This window comes from Vigna umbellata, chromosome 8, assembly GCF_029865625.1.
Source record: "Vigna umbellata cultivar VRB3 chromosome 8, Vumbellata_1.0, whole genome shotgun sequence".
NCBI classification, from domain to species: Eukaryota; Viridiplantae; Streptophyta; class Magnoliopsida; order Fabales; family Fabaceae; genus Vigna; species Vigna umbellata.
Window position 1 is genome coordinate 31590696 of NC_142172.1, and position 16422 is coordinate 31607117.

General features: G+C 33.7%; 1 protein-coding gene across 1 annotated transcript; it reads left to right on the forward strand.

The window, feature by feature from the left end:
• The first annotated feature begins 68 nt into the window (after positions 1-68).
• Positions 69-6052, forward strand: LOC124840444 (ABC transporter B family member 11-like). Its single transcript, XM_047316502.2, has 13 exons — positions 69-421; positions 581-913; positions 1031-1085; positions 1184-1359; positions 1487-1708; positions 1845-2083; positions 2230-2755; positions 2846-3119; positions 3325-4193; positions 4289-4555; positions 4684-4947; positions 5052-5345; positions 5491-6052. The coding sequence occupies exons 2-13, from the start codon at positions 608-610 to the stop codon at positions 5845-5847; spliced, it is 3849 nt and encodes a 1282-aa protein (XP_047172458.2). The 5' UTR covers positions 69-421; positions 581-607; the 3' UTR covers positions 5848-6052.
• Positions 6053-16422: the final 10370 nt, after the last annotated feature.

The window sequence follows — 16422 nt, forward strand, 5'->3', positions numbered from 1 at the left end:
GAGAAGAAAAAATGAGTTTTTTTTCTTTTTTTTTTCTTTTTGCACTGTGGTAGGTGACAAAATGAAATGAGCTATTAGTTATTCATCCTTTGCTTATTGTCTGGATCCGCGAATTCAAGCGTGTGTTCTTCTTTCTTCTTTCGTCAAACTACCGAAACGGCATGTTTCCAGAAGTTATATATTTGCCTTGAAACTTTTGTTTGAGTTATCAATATCAACCCATACTCTCTTGTTTACATTTATTGCTCTGTTTCCGATAGTCTGAATGAATCTCGAAGCAAACGATTGCTTCACGTCTCCGCGTTCTTGAAGTTTCATTTGGTGAATGCTAGCTGGCTCCTACAACTTGATTTGCATTGAAATATCTCAAGATTCTTCCTTTACAATGAAATTAGTTTCAATCCAAGAAAGAAAGTAGAAGGTCTTTTAGTGTGTTGTTTAGCTTCTTTTTTCTTTTCTACCTATCACCGAGTCCGTAATCTACGTTGTCAATTGCTAGTTATTTGGTTTGTAATTTTGAGGTGTTAAGGTTTTCGGAGTAGTGATTTTTGAATTCATTTTGTTTGTTAATTTTGCGTAGTTGGAGAGTAGAAAGCCCTGATCTGACATGGGTGTGGAGAATGATGAAGAGAGGAAGCATGATGACGCTAGCACGTCAGAGAATCGTGCAGAAAGCAGCACTAATGGGGAAAGAGAAGAAAAGAGTAAACAGAAAGAAAAACCCGAGACAGTTCCATTTTTCAAGCTGTTCGCTTTTGCAGACTCCACTGACATTCTTTTGATGGTTGTTGGGACTATTGGTGCCATTGGGAACGGGATGGGTTTGCCTATTATGACGTTGCTGTTTGGTCAAATGATCGATAGCTTCGGTAGTAACCAGCAAAATGCTAACGTGGTGGAAGCAGTATCCAAGGTAAAAACACAACCGTGTCTTGGTTGGTTAAGATTTTTTTTATTTTGCGATTCGGCTTTTGAAGCCTTGTTACAAGTTATAATGAGATCTTAGGTTGTTTGATTGATAAAACTGCAGGTTTCTCTAAAATTTGTATACTTGGCAGTAGGATCTGGGATGGCAGCGTTTCTCCGTAAGTGTATTTTATCATTACGATGGATCACTTAGGTTTGTGTTGAACCATTTGACTTCTCTAGACACTGAAGTTGAGAGAACCATTTCATTTTTCAGAGGTGACAAGTTGGATGGTCACGGGGGAGAGACAGGCAGCACGAATTAGGGGATTGTATTTGAAAACTATTCTAAGACAAGATATTGTTTTCTTTGATAAGGAAACAAGCACCGGAGAGGTGGTAGGGAGGATGTCAGGTGACACAGTTCTTATTCAAGATGCCATGGGTGAGAAGGTACCTATCATATGCTGCAACCTGCAAAAGATAATTAATTTTGCTGGCTTGAATGCAAATTAGGAGCATAAAGCCACTTTGCATTCAAGCCACTTTGAATCTGCTGAAAATTTGTGCCTTTGAACAGGTTGGGAAATTTCTGCAGCTAATAGCAACTTTCGTTGGGGGATTTACGGTAGCATTTGTCAAAGGGTGGCTTCTTACTTGTGTCATGTTGGCCACTCTTCCACTTCTAGTTTTTTCTGGAGCGTCCATGGCATTAATCATAGGCAGGATGGCTTCTCGAGGTCAGACGGCTTATGCAAAAGCTTCACATGTAGTCGAACAGACAATTGGCTCAATAAGAACCGTATGTTTTTTTGTTAAAAACCTGAGAAGATATCTGCGGAATTCTATAATTTCTCGGTTGAATGTACTAATTTCTTGTTGCTTACGTCTTGACATTGTATGATAATCATGTTTTATTTCCCTATGAATATTTCCAGGTTGCATCCTTTACTGGGGAAAAGCAAGCTGTAAATAATTATAGCAAATTTCTTGTGGATGCTTACAAATCAGGAGTGAGTGAAGGTTCCATTGCTGCAGTGGGCCTAGGCACGGTTATGTTGGTGATATTTGGTGGTTATGCTTTGGCTGTATGGTTTGGCGCAAAAATGATTATGGAAAAAGGATATAATGGGGGCACGGTGATTAATGTGATTATTTCCTTCCTAACTGCTTCGATGTAAGTAGCATTTTATTTTAAAGTATTTCCTCTGCTAAGGAAGTTTGGGATTCCAATTTTTTTAAACAAAACCAAAAAGTAGCCACATATAGAAATAAATAGATCCTTAACTTCTTTACATGATTCTTATATTTTTCATATCATAGGTCACTTGGGCAAGCATCCCCTAGCATGAGTGCTTTTGCTGCAGGTCAGGCTGCAGCTTATAAAATGTTCCAGACTATTGAAAGGAAGCCAGAGATAGATGCCTATGATCCAAATGGAAAAATTCTAGAGGATATTCAAGGAGAAATAGATTTAAGGGATGTTTACTTCAGTTATCCAGCAAGACCTGAGGAACTTATATTCAATGGATTTTCTCTTCATATAGCAAGTGGTACAACTGCAGCGTTAGTTGGACAAAGTGGAAGTGGAAAGTCCACGGTTATCAGCTTGATAGAAAGATTCTATGATCCACAGGCTGGTGAAGTTCTTATTGATGGCATTAACCTGAAAGAATTTCAGCTTAGGTGGATCAGAGGAAAAATTGGCCTTGTCAGCCAGGAGCCCGTGTTGTTTGCCTCTAGCATTAAGGATAATATTGCTTATGGAAAGGAGGGAGCAACAATTGAAGAGATAAGATCTGCATCTGAACTCGCAAATGCTGCTAAATTCATTGATAAACTTCCACAGGTTCTAAGTTATAACCAGTGTACTTCAACTTAAGGCTATTTCTTGATTCGTAATCTGGGAACATGAGTTAACGTTCAACTTTTTATGCAGGGACTAAACACACTGGTTGGTGAACATGGAACTCAGTTGTCTGGTGGGCAGAAGCAACGCATTGCCATTGCAAGAGCAATCCTAAAAAATCCGAGAATTCTACTTCTGGATGAAGCCACAAGTGCACTTGACGCAGAGTCTGAAAGGATAGTGCAGGAGGCTCTAGACAGGGTCATGGTCAACAGAACAACTGTTGTAGTGGCACATCGTTTGAGTACAGTGAGAAACGCTGATATGATTGCTGTCATTCATAGAGGGAAGATGGTTGAGAATGGTACACACCAGTTCACTGAAAACGTGCTTTCTTTTCGATTTTCATTCGTTGAACTGTTGACCATGTGTGTGTGTGTGTGACTAACTCTTTGATTTTGACTCGTACTTTTGTTTGCGTGTAGAGTATAATTCAAATCTTCTCAATTTTGTTTGCATATATCTTGCTATATCTTGATATATCTTGCTATATCTTGCTTATTAATCAGGAACACACTCAGATTTACTAAAGGATCCTGAGGGAGCTTACTCTCAGCTTATACGCCTACAAGAAATAAGCAAGGAGACTGAACAGAATGCAGACCATCTTGGCAAGAGTGAACTTTCTGCAGAATCTCTTAGACAATCTAGTCAAAGGAGATCACTTCGAAGATCTATTAGCAGGGGGTCATCCTTAGGGAATAGTAGCCGTCATTCATTTTCAGTTTCCTTCGGTTTACCCACTGGTGTTAACGTTTCTGATCCTGAACATGAAAGCTCAACGCCCAAAGAAAAAGCACCAGAGGTTCCACTCAGCCGCCTTGCTTCCCTTAACAAGCCAGAGATTCCAGTTCTTCTACTTGGATGTGTAGCTGCCATAATAAATGGTGTTATACTTCCAATATTTGGCCTGCTGGTTTCCAGTGTCATCAAGACATTTTATGAACCATTTGATAAGATGAAGAAGGACTCCCACTTTTGGGCACTGATGTTTATGACCCTTGGTATTGTATCGTTTCTCATAATTCCTGCCCGAGGATACTTTTTCTCCGTGGCAGGAAGTAAGTTAATCCAACGTATCAGGCTAATGTGTTTCGAGAAGGTTGTCAACATGGAGGTTGGTTGGTTTGATGAGCCTGAAAACTCAAGTGGTTCAGTAGGTGCAAGGCTTTCAGCAGATGCTGCTTCAGTGCGTGCCCTTGTTGGTGATGCCCTAGGACTAGTGGTTCAAAATTTAGCCTCTGCAGTAGCCGGTTTGATCATTGCTTTTGTCGCATCTTGGCAGCTGGCACTAATTATTCTTGTCTTGATTCCCTTGATCGGAGTAAATGGATATGTTCAAATGAAATTCATGAAGGGATTCAGTGCAGATGCAAAGGTTAGTCTTATTTTCAATAGCTGCACAAAGTTATAAAAGTAACTATTATCCAGGCAATGAGATAAATTTTCAGTAATGAATGTTTGTCGCTGCAGATGATGTACGAAGAAGCAAGCCAAGTTGCTAATGATGCAGTTGGAAGCATAAGAACGGTTGCTTCTTTCTGTGCTGAAGACAATGTTATGGAACTATACAGGAAGAAATGTGAGGGTCCCATGAAAACAGGGATACGGCAAGGGTTGATCAGCGGATCAGGATTTGGGGTTTCATTTTTCTTACTGTTTTGTGTTTATGCAACCAGTTTCTACGCAGGAGCTAGACTTGTTGAAGCTGGAAAGACAACCTTCTCGGGTGTTTTCCGGGTATCTAACTCCTTCATACTCGTAACATTCATTATATACTTTTGAGGGGGAAGTGAGTGTATAAAGAGTATTAGATTTCAAGGTTAGGTTTTACTTCCTAAAATTGTATCTGTTTTCATCTTTTGCAGGTTTTCTTTGCATTAACTATGGCAGCGATTGGAATTTCCCAATCAAGCTCCTTTGCTCCTGACTCGAGCAAAGCCAAGACAGCTACTGCTTCAATATTTGGAATAATCGATAAGAAGTCGGAGATAGACCCGAGTGATGAGTCTGGCACCACATTGGATAGTGTTAAGGGAGAAATTGAGCTTCGTCATGTGAGCTTCAAATATCCTTCTAGGCCTGACGTACAGATTTTCCGTGACCTCAGCTTGACAATCCATTCTGGCAAGGTAGAGTTTGAGTTTTATACTTCTAATCAATCTCAGTTCAATATAGTTTAGCTTAAGCATATGTGCGTAGCGTCTCATGATCACCATTAAAACTGTCGTTTCAGACAGTAGCTCTTGTTGGTGAAAGTGGAAGTGGGAAATCCACTGTGATTGCCTTATTGCAAAGATTCTATGATCCTGATTCAGGGCAAATCACACTTGATGGGATAGAAATTCGTGAGTTACAGCTCAAGTGGTTAAGACAGCAGATGGGCCTCGTAAGCCAGGAGCCAGTTTTGTTCAATGAAACAATACGTGCCAATATTGCCTATGGAAAAGGAGGCAATGCTACTGAAGCAGAAATCACAGCTGCAGCAGAATTGGCTAATGCCCATAAATTCATTAGTGGCTTACAACAGGTAAAGCACTGGCAAGCATTTTCTTAGCTTCTTTTATGTTATCATGTCTTTGCAACGTCTCCAAGTAGACCTCTATCGTATTGGCTGAACTGTTCTTATTGTCAAATGTGTTTGACTTCACGCTTTACATTCCCTACAATGACAGGGTTATGATACTTTAGTGGGGGAGAGGGGAACCCAATTATCTGGTGGACAAAAGCAACGAGTAGCCATTGCACGAGCCATAATAAAAAGTCCAAAGATATTGCTGCTCGATGAGGCGACGAGTGCATTAGATGCAGAGTCAGAAAGAGTTGTTCAAGATGCATTAGACAAAGTCATGGTGAACAGAACCACTGTGGTGGTGGCACATCGTCTATCCACAATAAAAAATGCAGATGTGATTGCTGTTGTAAAAAATGGAGTCATAGTGGAAAAAGGAAAACATGAAGCACTCATCAACATCAGTGGTGGATTTTATGCTTCCTTAGTCCAACTTCACACAAGTGCTTCGACAGTATGAGTTTTGCCAGTCTAATTCCTTTCTTTCTCTTTTTTTCTTCATAAGATCCATACCTACCTTTACCTTTTCAATTAGGAAATTTGATTCATTTTACATCACTGCTGCAATATATTGTCAATGACAACAGATAACCAAAAATATGTAAGAAGGATGGAAAAATATCTGCAATAGTTTTTTAAGCAATATAGTAATATTTTATGATTGATATTGATCCAGTCGTCTTTTACCATTCATACACTCGTTGGGGCCCACAGATCTCAGTGGATGTAGTTTTCCAACTTAGTCAAACTATGTTCTGCTTTTTAATCGTATAATTGGCTTTGGTCCTACCCATTATTTCTTTACTTATTATGCTTAGAGATGTTGTCACTTTGGTTGGGGTGAATAAATATTAAGAAGAGGATTATCCGTAGCAAACATTACTAGTAATTATTTTTATGTTTGTATTCTTAGCAGCTAGCACTGTTATAACCATCACTCAATTTCTTTATATCAATTTTGGTGTATCATTAAGCTAACCATCATACAACTGAGGTGTTCTACTATAGGGGAATTGTCTTGATACTTCTAATAAGCCAAGCTCATGATTTTTACCCTAACCATATATGTTTATGGATTTCATTTCTTCCAATCTCGACTTTCCCATTTTCACTCTAACTTGACATTTTATTGTAATTTAATTCTACTTTTACTTTTCATAATATTTGAACAATTTTGATGATCTAATTTTAAATTTCTCAATTTTAATCTATCTATTAGCTCGATATCTTTCCTTACGGGTATTATAATTCAATATATAATATTAACAGAAAATATAAACATTATAATAAAGTGTATAGATAGTTTTACCACGTCAAATTTGAATATTAGCATGAATGCTGTTCCATCTCAATTTTCAGTTGCCCGATTTCAATTCTTACAGCAAAAATTAAATATTTAAAATTAATAAATTTAATTATCAAACTTCAACTATCACTACTACACAGGTATAAACAAATAATAACACCTACACCAACTAATTCTTTGACTTTAGGTATACCATATTATATGTAAAACGGATCAAAATCATTCAAACCTTATTCTACGAGGACACGTTTGTTTCAAACTAAGGTATAGCAAGTTAAGAAACAGGACAAAACAAAATTTATTATACTCAGAAACAAACAAATAAACAAAAAAAAGTACCAAGTTGACAACATTACTTTTCACTCATTCTTACAACATAAACTTAAATACTCATTCAATAAAAACAAACTTCATTCCCGCCTATAAATGAGATATTCCTGTAGAGGAAATTCCTGGAATAATAATGAATTATTGGTAATCACTTTATCTCCCTAAGAATAATCTTTTTATTTTCAACAATATTCCTGGTCCAAACAATATTCTCAGTAATTTATATATTTTTTAATACATATCTTCGATTAAAATAAAAAGTAGAAATAAAGAGATAAGTGAGTTATAAAAGTATGTGTGGTGCTAAGATGAATAGATAAGAATGAATAATAGAAACGTCATGGATGACGAAACTGCATTGATTATTATAAGGAGGAAAAGGTGGAAATTAACCTTCCAAAACCATAGTGGTTACCTTTCGTGCTTGCCACTTGGTGAACATATGTCTATTGAAACATAGAAAGTTATTAGCGTACAAATTAAAAGTTTATGACTTAATTAATCCATCAGACATATCCCGTGAAACACCAGCTAATTCTAGGTCTACACAGTTATTGAGGCATTCTTTGTATCCATTTTTAAAGAAAATGATACTTGAACAACCATTTTTGACAACATTTAGACAAGCGCACACGTGTCTAAATTTGAGTGGTCCATTTTCATTTAATTTTTCCAACTGGACCACTCAAATTTAGACACGTGTGCGCGTGTCTAAATGTTGTCAAAAATGGTTGTTCAAGTATCATTTTCCCATTTTTAAATAGCAAATTATAAAGATTTTGTCATAATTGTATGACTATGTATTGAAACTGCTAGAAATAAATAGTCACAAGGGAACTGATTTTCTTAAAGATTAATTAATTTTTCAAAAAGTTATCAATTTAAGTATATTTTTTATTGAATTTTTATTAACCTTTTATTAATTATTAAATAAAATATTTTTCAATTAGATATGTGCTCTAATATTTTATTAAGTAGGTTTGATGCCGATATTATATTTTCTTCATTTATACATGAAGAGAAATATGAAATTTTCTAATTAATATAAAATTATATTTTATTTTTATTTTATTAAGAAGGTAACTGTTTCTTATTATTGTAAATAATGATATACAAGTTATTAAAAATCACTACGTATTTGTCTACATATTTATCATATAAGATGTTTTCAATTAAAGTAATAAAAATTTATTTATAATTTAACATTAATCATAATATTATTTTATCTTATTTATAAAATCTCAAATTTAACATTCATAAACATAATTTGTAAAATGATAAAGTATATCACAATCTAAATAATTAGAATAAACTTGAAGAGATTGACTATTTATAAGTGTGTTTTCGTTTGAATGGAAGATGAAGATAAACTATTATAATTTTAATATTATTGTTCGAATTTCTTTTAAACTTTTTTTTTTGGTATAAATTGGAAAAGTATGAGTTGTTTATAGTAAGAGGTTTAAAGAATAATTCTGATGTACTATTTTAAATAGTATATACATAAAAGGATCCTATAATTATTCATTCATTAATGGAATAATATTTGCACAAATTATAATAATACATAAATTATAACTAACACAATATTTGATTGTTTAATATTTCCTAATAGAATATTTTGCATATTTTAACACTCCTACTCAAGTTGGTGTCTGGATATCACACATTCCTAATTTGAATGGAGACTCATTAAACACTCTGCTTTACACAGTGAGAACATCAGCTAGCTGTAATTCTGATCTTACAAAAGAAAAGGAAATTATTTGAGCTTCAAGCTTCTCTTTGATGAAATGTCTATCAATCTCCACGTGCTTTGTTCTATCATGTTGCACAGGATTGTGAGCAATTGTTATAGCCGATATATTGTCACAGTACAAATTCATAGTTTCATTTGGTTTAAAGCCCTACATATTGTTTTTTACTCCTACAAAAGTAAAGTATACAGAGGTAGATTTTCTATCATCTTTTGAACCTGTCCAATCTGCACCAATGTACCCTTCTACCTTTAAGTTTCTATGATTTAAGAACAATTTTTTTTCTATGAGTGAATTTCAAATATCTCAAAATCCTCTCAACAACATCCATATGAAGCTTTCGTGGGTCATGCATAAATTGATTAACAACATTCACTGCATAGGTGATATCTGTACGCGTATGAAACAAATAAATTAATTTTTCTACTAGCCTTTGATATCTCTCTGTCTATGCTTGCTGAATTTGAGCATTAAAAGAGTTTATGATTTTGTTCAATTGGTGTATCAAATGGTTTACTTCCAAGAAACCCAATTTTCAATAGTAAATCAATAATATGTTTTCTTTGGCATAGGAAAATACCATGTTTTGATCTAGTTACTTCATTACCCAAAAAAAAAAATTGAAGTTTCTAAGTTGTTTCATCTCAAATTCAGATGCAAGATATTCTTGTAAACTAAAAATCTCATCTCGATCATTTTCTGTAACAATCATGTCATCTACATATATAATTAAAGCTGTAATTTTTTCTTTTCCTGTTTTTAAAATTAAGGTATTATCAGAGTTACTTGATTTATAGCCAAAAAACTTTGTAGACTTGGTAAAATATGAAAAAATATAATTTTCCTTTTTCCTCTTTATAATTGTTTAATATAATAGTTGACTTTAGCATGATATTCAAGAAGGAATATACATTAGATTCTTATATCTACCAATAAAATTTTAATACAACACATAATTTAATTATATATAAGTTTCAATAAATTTTAATGGTTTTATAAATTTGTATACTTTATTATTTTAAGAAAACTTAGGTGCTCATTGTTGGGTCTATCGAGGAGGAGGTTCCTTGTGGGTTACACAAGGACCAATAACATCTGAGTCAACTATATAAGGGATGGACACCACTGTTTACCCAAAACCTTAAGGCAATGAGTTAATGAATTTTTCATCTTTATATACTGCTCTATTTTTTCATTTCTATCCAATGTGAGACTTGAACTCACACTTAGATTCCCAACACTCATTTCTGACCGAGAACAAGTAATAAGTTGATTGACATTTTGGAAGAAATTAAAGAAAAAAAAACGTGAATTGATTGATGAGTGAAAATTGAGAATAGAAAAATAACGGGTCATCTTATTAATAGTAAATTCAAATAATAAAATACTTAAGTGAAAATAAGAAATATTTTAAACATTCAATAAAATAAAAATATTTGATAAAATTTAATTAAAAATAATTAATCATACAGGGAAGATAAACATTTTAAGAAAAAAAAAGAGTTGTATTAAACTGTTAACCATAAAGAATCGATTTATTATATAAACAGAAGAAAGAAAACTTGTTTAAATCATAGAGAGAAAATTATAAAAGTAAATTATTTGATTAACGGACTTTATTTTAGTAAGTTAATATAACACATTAATTTTAAAAAATGAAATAAATTTAACCAATATTCAAAAATTTGAAAATGAGGCATTCAATAATGGGATAAAAAGATAAGCCACTAGAAAGTTTGGAAACTTGATGTTGGTTAAATATTAGATTGGCTTCATGGTCGAAGATTTACGTAGTACTGAGGTATTCACACACGTCATCTTTATAGTTTTAAATTTAGCTGGTGCGTTTTTGGTATGTAAAACAGTTTTTATTTGGGTTCGTTTTGGGAGAAGAATAAAACATATTTTAGTTCTTCAAGATTTGCTTTTGTTGTCCATGTGTTATGAAGCTGAGGTGCCGTTTACGCGAAGCTCTTAATAAAATCGAGTTTTACATAGCACAAGTAAGATTCGCCAGATGTAAGGATCATTGTCAAAAGGAATAGAAAAATGTAATTGTTTATTTATAAAACTTTGGATAAAGGTGCATTCAATATTGAACCGCATTATATAAATGTATTCAACTTCCATTTTGTGATGGATGTGAGAAAGAAATATATTAATCTTGTAATAATGTAATATATAATAAATGTTAACAATGATCATGATGGTTCTTACATGAGATATTGAGCACGTGACAAGATCTTAAACGTGGTTTTGAGAGTTTTTGTTATTTGGAAAGAGTTTTGTTGTTGTTGTTGAAAGAGAGGAGATTTACTTGTAAAAGAGTCTATAAAACAAGTTAGTAAGAAAATTAATATTTACGAGAATGAATATTTTTTTGAAGAATACTAATTATTTTTGTAGGATCAACATAAATTGTGAATCTATATTTTTATTAAAATAATACTTATATGAAGAGTATAATAATAATGTAGTAAATAATAATAGAACGATAAATAATAACCAACACATCAAACTAAATAATGTAGTAAATAATAATAGAACGATAAATAATAACCAACACATCAAACTGTCAATATTTAGTTATAACATGTTATAATCCAAATAGGAGTAGGTTTGAGCTACTCCATAATGAAGAAGCTTAAGGAGTCTTATTAGCTTGTGTTCTTTAATATGCTTATTGGGTCGGGTAGAAACATAAGTATCCCAGCCTTGGGAGTTTGGTTTGGTGTATGTGATCATGTCAACCTTTAGTTGGCTTGAGCCGACTTGTGGAATTTGCAAATAGATTGGCCATTCAGTTGAGTTCATAATATAGTTGGGCCATTCGGTCGTATAATGTCTTTCTCGACTAAGTTGATTTGCTCTGAGCTCCTTGAGATTTCTACTGACTTTAGGCATTTTGACAATCTCTCACTTGGTTCCTAATGGGTTATCTGCTTTTTGGGACGTGCAATGGAATATTAGGACTCCATTAATTTTGCGTCTTTAGGATTTCTACCGACTTCGAGCAGTTCGACCATCTGTCACTTGGCACTTGCTGATCTATCTGCTTTTTAGGACGTACTGTGGATCTTGGGACTCAACTAATTTTGCGTCTTGGTGTAGCCTGCGATATTCATGCCAACTAGGCTCTCGTTTGGATTTGCAGGATCATCCGCAACTTTCCCTCATTATGTGTCGGGTGTCCTAGATTTCCTTGGCCATGGCCTATGTACTTTAGGGTTGTTGATGTGGTAGGGATTGTCGTACAGTCGTCGACACAACAGTAAATAGCATGCTCAATGTATCAAAAGAATTATTCGAGCATGGTGTTAGTGCATAATCCCACTCTAGGGATAATCCGTCTAAAGTTGTCGGATACAACCTGGTAAAAACTCATTCATCGTGAATATTAATGATAACTTGGGTTTCATAAGCCTTTAGGTGTGTGGCTAGATCGATTGTTCCCTCGTACATTCGAGTATTGATGTCAATTCCACTAGGAATTCGAACCACTTCAGGCATGAAAGGATGGAAGCTCCTGACGCAATCGATTCTATTTCGGGGATCTCTAGTATGTTGGCCTATCCGCTTGTTGGGTGCCTTGTGGAATATGAGATTCCACTAAGTTCGAATCTTAGTTGCGACATCTGAGCATTCCAGGCTCTTATTAGGATTAGAGGAAGCATTCGCGGTTTTCCTCTGTCCTACGCCGGGTTATCCTACTTCGGTGTCTTTAAGCCCAACGTCGATCATGTTCGGAGTGGCGAGAACATCCTTGAGTGCTTTTTGCTCTATGCTCGACCGACCTGCTCTGATCTCCTTGAGCTCGACATTGAGGGGAATGATCTCGACTCCCAAGCGAATCTCGTTGAGCTGGTAGATTGTCTTGTAGAAATCACGTAGTGGAATGATTAGTGCGAAGACAAACCAAGAGGGATGTGAATTGAGATATTTAAAAAAACTTAGCCTTTTAAGTAAATTGGTCTTCATATTTTAATTAAGTTTTTTTTTTATCATCTGAGTATTAAAAATATGACGTTAATATGTTAATTTTTTTAATAATATTTTTAATTTAAAGTTATAAACAAAAGAAGAACAATCAGAGCTCATAAAAGAACTCAAATTCATTCATTAAATCCAACAACCAAAGATAATCTGGGTTCAACTTATCTCTTTTTACATGTTGAATTTGATTGATCCATAAAGTAACCCATAAGGGTGGAGTAGGATTGGATCGAATAATTTGTTTTTTAGAGTCTTTAAACTTAACATGTAAAGTTTTAAATACCAACTTAAACCAATTTCAACTTCATTGATGATCATAGCATGATCACAACTAACATGCTAATTAAACTTTTCAATTACGATTCATTGATAAGTTCAGATACTATAAAATTTTCATACTAAAGGAATGAAAGTTAATTAATGAATATTCATTTTCATTATAAACTTTATATTATTAGACTCATGATAGGAAATTAGTATGTTCAACAATTATCTAATAATCTCAAAAGCTACCTAGAAGGACTTTTTCTTTATAAAAACATAAAAACAAGTATAAAAGATTAATTTCGAAATATACAATTTCCATTCCACAATCCTTTTCTTTATCTTCTATATATATATATTATATAATCTTGTGAGGCAATTGTCATTTATTAGAAAAGAAATACTACGTATTACATTTTTCCTATGCACCAAAAACACCTAACTTTGTGTGGTTCATTATAATAGAAATAGGTTTAAACCTTCGTATGGTCCTCGTATTTGTATAGGAATCTCAAGTGGGTCCTCATATTTTCAATTGTCTCAATTTGGTCTATATAATTACAAAATATCTCAATTGGGTCCAAATATTTGTAAAATTGAGCCAATTTTGCCCTAAGCGTTAAGTTGTCACAAACGACGTTAAAATGTGTTGAGATGGATATGCTGAGGTGGATATTTTAGTAAAAAAAAATATACTGCCAGTGATGACATGGAATTTAATAAATTAAAAAAAATTAATACGGTGATGTCAAAATATTTTATTACGTGTTGAGCGTTCTTCTTCTTTCCCCTCTTTTTTTGCTGGTTCTGTTCAAAAGTTGCAGGGAGGAGATGATGCGACTCAGGGAGGCGTCCTTTCTTTCTTTCTTCGCTGGGCCTGGTAGAGTTCCTTTCTTGTGGTGCGGCGAGGCGTTTTGGGTGCACGATTTTGATTTCCTGTTCTGCAGGTTTTGATTTATCGAAACAATCGGTACCGTTATAGAGTTTTGATTTCCAAAGCACTTGAACTAGCTTTTTGGAACTTTCTCAGACAAACTGTATTCTTAAAAAGCTCAGAGTTGTCTTCTTAGAGTTTTGGAAGAACCTTATATAGCCAATTATTCTGAATTCGCATAGATGAATTATAATTGCCACAGATAATCGATTATTGTTAGTGATAATCGATTATTTGAGTCCGTTACAGGGTTTTTCAAAAGTGATAATCGATTATCCTGAGGAATAATCGATTATTCCAGAGACTTTGGCAGTTCTCATCAGAACCAGTGATAATCGATTATTCCAGACCAACAAGGTTTTCAGAAAAGCTCAGGATAATCCATTATAACTTCTAATAATCGATTAAATGCGTAACAATTCTGGAAGTACAAGTTTTTCTAAGTATTACATGTCCAAAGCCTTTCCTAATACATTTATAATCTACAAAGTGCTTTTAAAACAATTAGAACAGTCTATCTTCTTGCAGCATCATCAAAATCATTTATCTTCAAATTTACCAATGCTTCTCATTGGTAACATGATTCACGACACAATCCTCTTCCTCTTCTAAGATTGCGATTAGGGTTTCAGTTGTTCCTGAAGATTTGGGGGTTTTCTAATCAATCATCTTATTTCTTCTGCAACTTCAGATGTAGGGTTTCATTCCATTTGAAATTGGGTTTCCACGTTCTTATGGTTCGATTAAGGTTGATGGTTGCGATAAGAGATTCATCTCTGGAATTAAGGGGTATATTGTGAGAAATTTTGGGTTTTTATGCGTTTTAAGTTCCTGGTTCGGGGTGTCTGTGGGTGGTTGCTGCAAACGGAACAACCATAGAGGTTGCGGTGATGGATGACCGTGGAGTTCCCAGGCTTGGGATGGACTGACGAATTTGAGGTGGCCTTGTTGGGCCTGCTGGATCTCGTTGTATGCATCTGGTTTACCCTTCACGAAATTATCAAACAAAAAGGAATAAATAGAAGTGATTATGAGAACCAAAAATGACACATGAGATTCCAGCCGATAAAGGTGGAGCTTGACCTTGCCGATGCGAACAAGACGGCAAAGCAAATGATGAAACTTAAAACAATGTAAAGAAGCATCTTCCACCAGTTCCAATTTCCCAGTAAATGGTTGAAAGAGGAACTGAATGCATAACAGAGAAATCCAACAATAGATGAAGCAGCAAGGCATACAAGTTTCAGTACCTTTGATTTCTTCAGCCATCTCAGAATTTGGTTGAGCATGACCATTGTATTCTTTCTCGAGAAAGAGAGTAAGGTTTGCCTTTATCCACCCACAACAAAGAGAGAGCTTCCAAATTGTATAATTTTTCTATTTTTTTTTAATTTATTAAATTTCATGTCATCACTGGCAGTATATTTTTTTAATAAAATATCCACCTCAGCATATCCATTTTAGCACATTTTAACGCCGTTTATGGCAACTTAAAGGTTAGGACAAAATTGACTCAATTTTACAAATATTTAGACCGAATTGAGATATTTTGCAAATATATAAACCGAATTGAGACAGTTGAAAATATGATTACCCACTTGAAATTCTATACAAATACGAGGACCATCCGAGAGTTTAAACCAATAAAAAATACTACAAATGCCCTTTATACAACTCAATGACAATTTAGTTTTAGAAATATTATACCAAAATCAAATCGATAACTTAAAAACGGGGCAGAGTTACAATAAAAAAAATTCCAGAATTTTACAGAAATATTTCTATTCTATGTATTTTTAGCTTGATCTTTTAATGAAATATCAATATTTTAAAAATATTAATAATTGAAAATAATATTATAACATATTTTAAATTATTCATTACTAATTCAAAAATATAATTTATATATTTAAATATTTATGAATTTCATTATAATATAACTTAAATAATAAAATGGTTAAATATGTTTTTAGTCCCTAAACTATTGGCCGTTTCTGGTTTTCGTCCCTATTTCAAAGTAAGGTACAATTTGGTCCTCATTCTTTTCGAAACGTTCGTTTTAGTCCTCAAAAACTAAACACTGTTTAAAAATTTGGTCCTCCTTTAACAACAAATGAGGACTAAAACCAAAATTCCGAGGACTAAAACGAACGTTTCGAAAAGAATGAGGACCAAATTGTACCTTACTTTGAAAGAAGGACGAAAACCAGAAACGGCCAATAGTTTAGGGAGTAAAAACATATTTAACCCATAATAAAAATGTACTTATTATGATTTACAACTATATTAAAAATATATTTATATTTACCTTGTACACCAGACATACTAAAATACTATTTATAGAAAATTGTAAATAACTTTGATATAAGTTATCTTAATTTAAACATTATATGATTAACTTAAAAAAATAATCTTAATACTTTTTAATATTTTATCGTGTCGTGCTTTTTC

Bases quoted from the DNA above. Each gene is read 5' to 3' on its own strand.
- LOC124840444 (XM_047316502.2), top strand. From the start codon at position 608: ATGGGTGTGGAGAATGATGAAGAGAGGAAGCATGATGACGCTAGCACG. The intron at 1,086-1,183 runs GTAAGTGTATTT...TTCATTTTTCAG, and splicing joins TGGGATGGCAGCGTTTCTCC to AGGTGACAAGTTGGATGGTC. The intron at 1,709-1,844 runs GTATGTTTTTTT...GAATATTTCCAG, and splicing joins CAATTGGCTCAATAAGAACC to GTTGCATCCTTTACTGGGGA.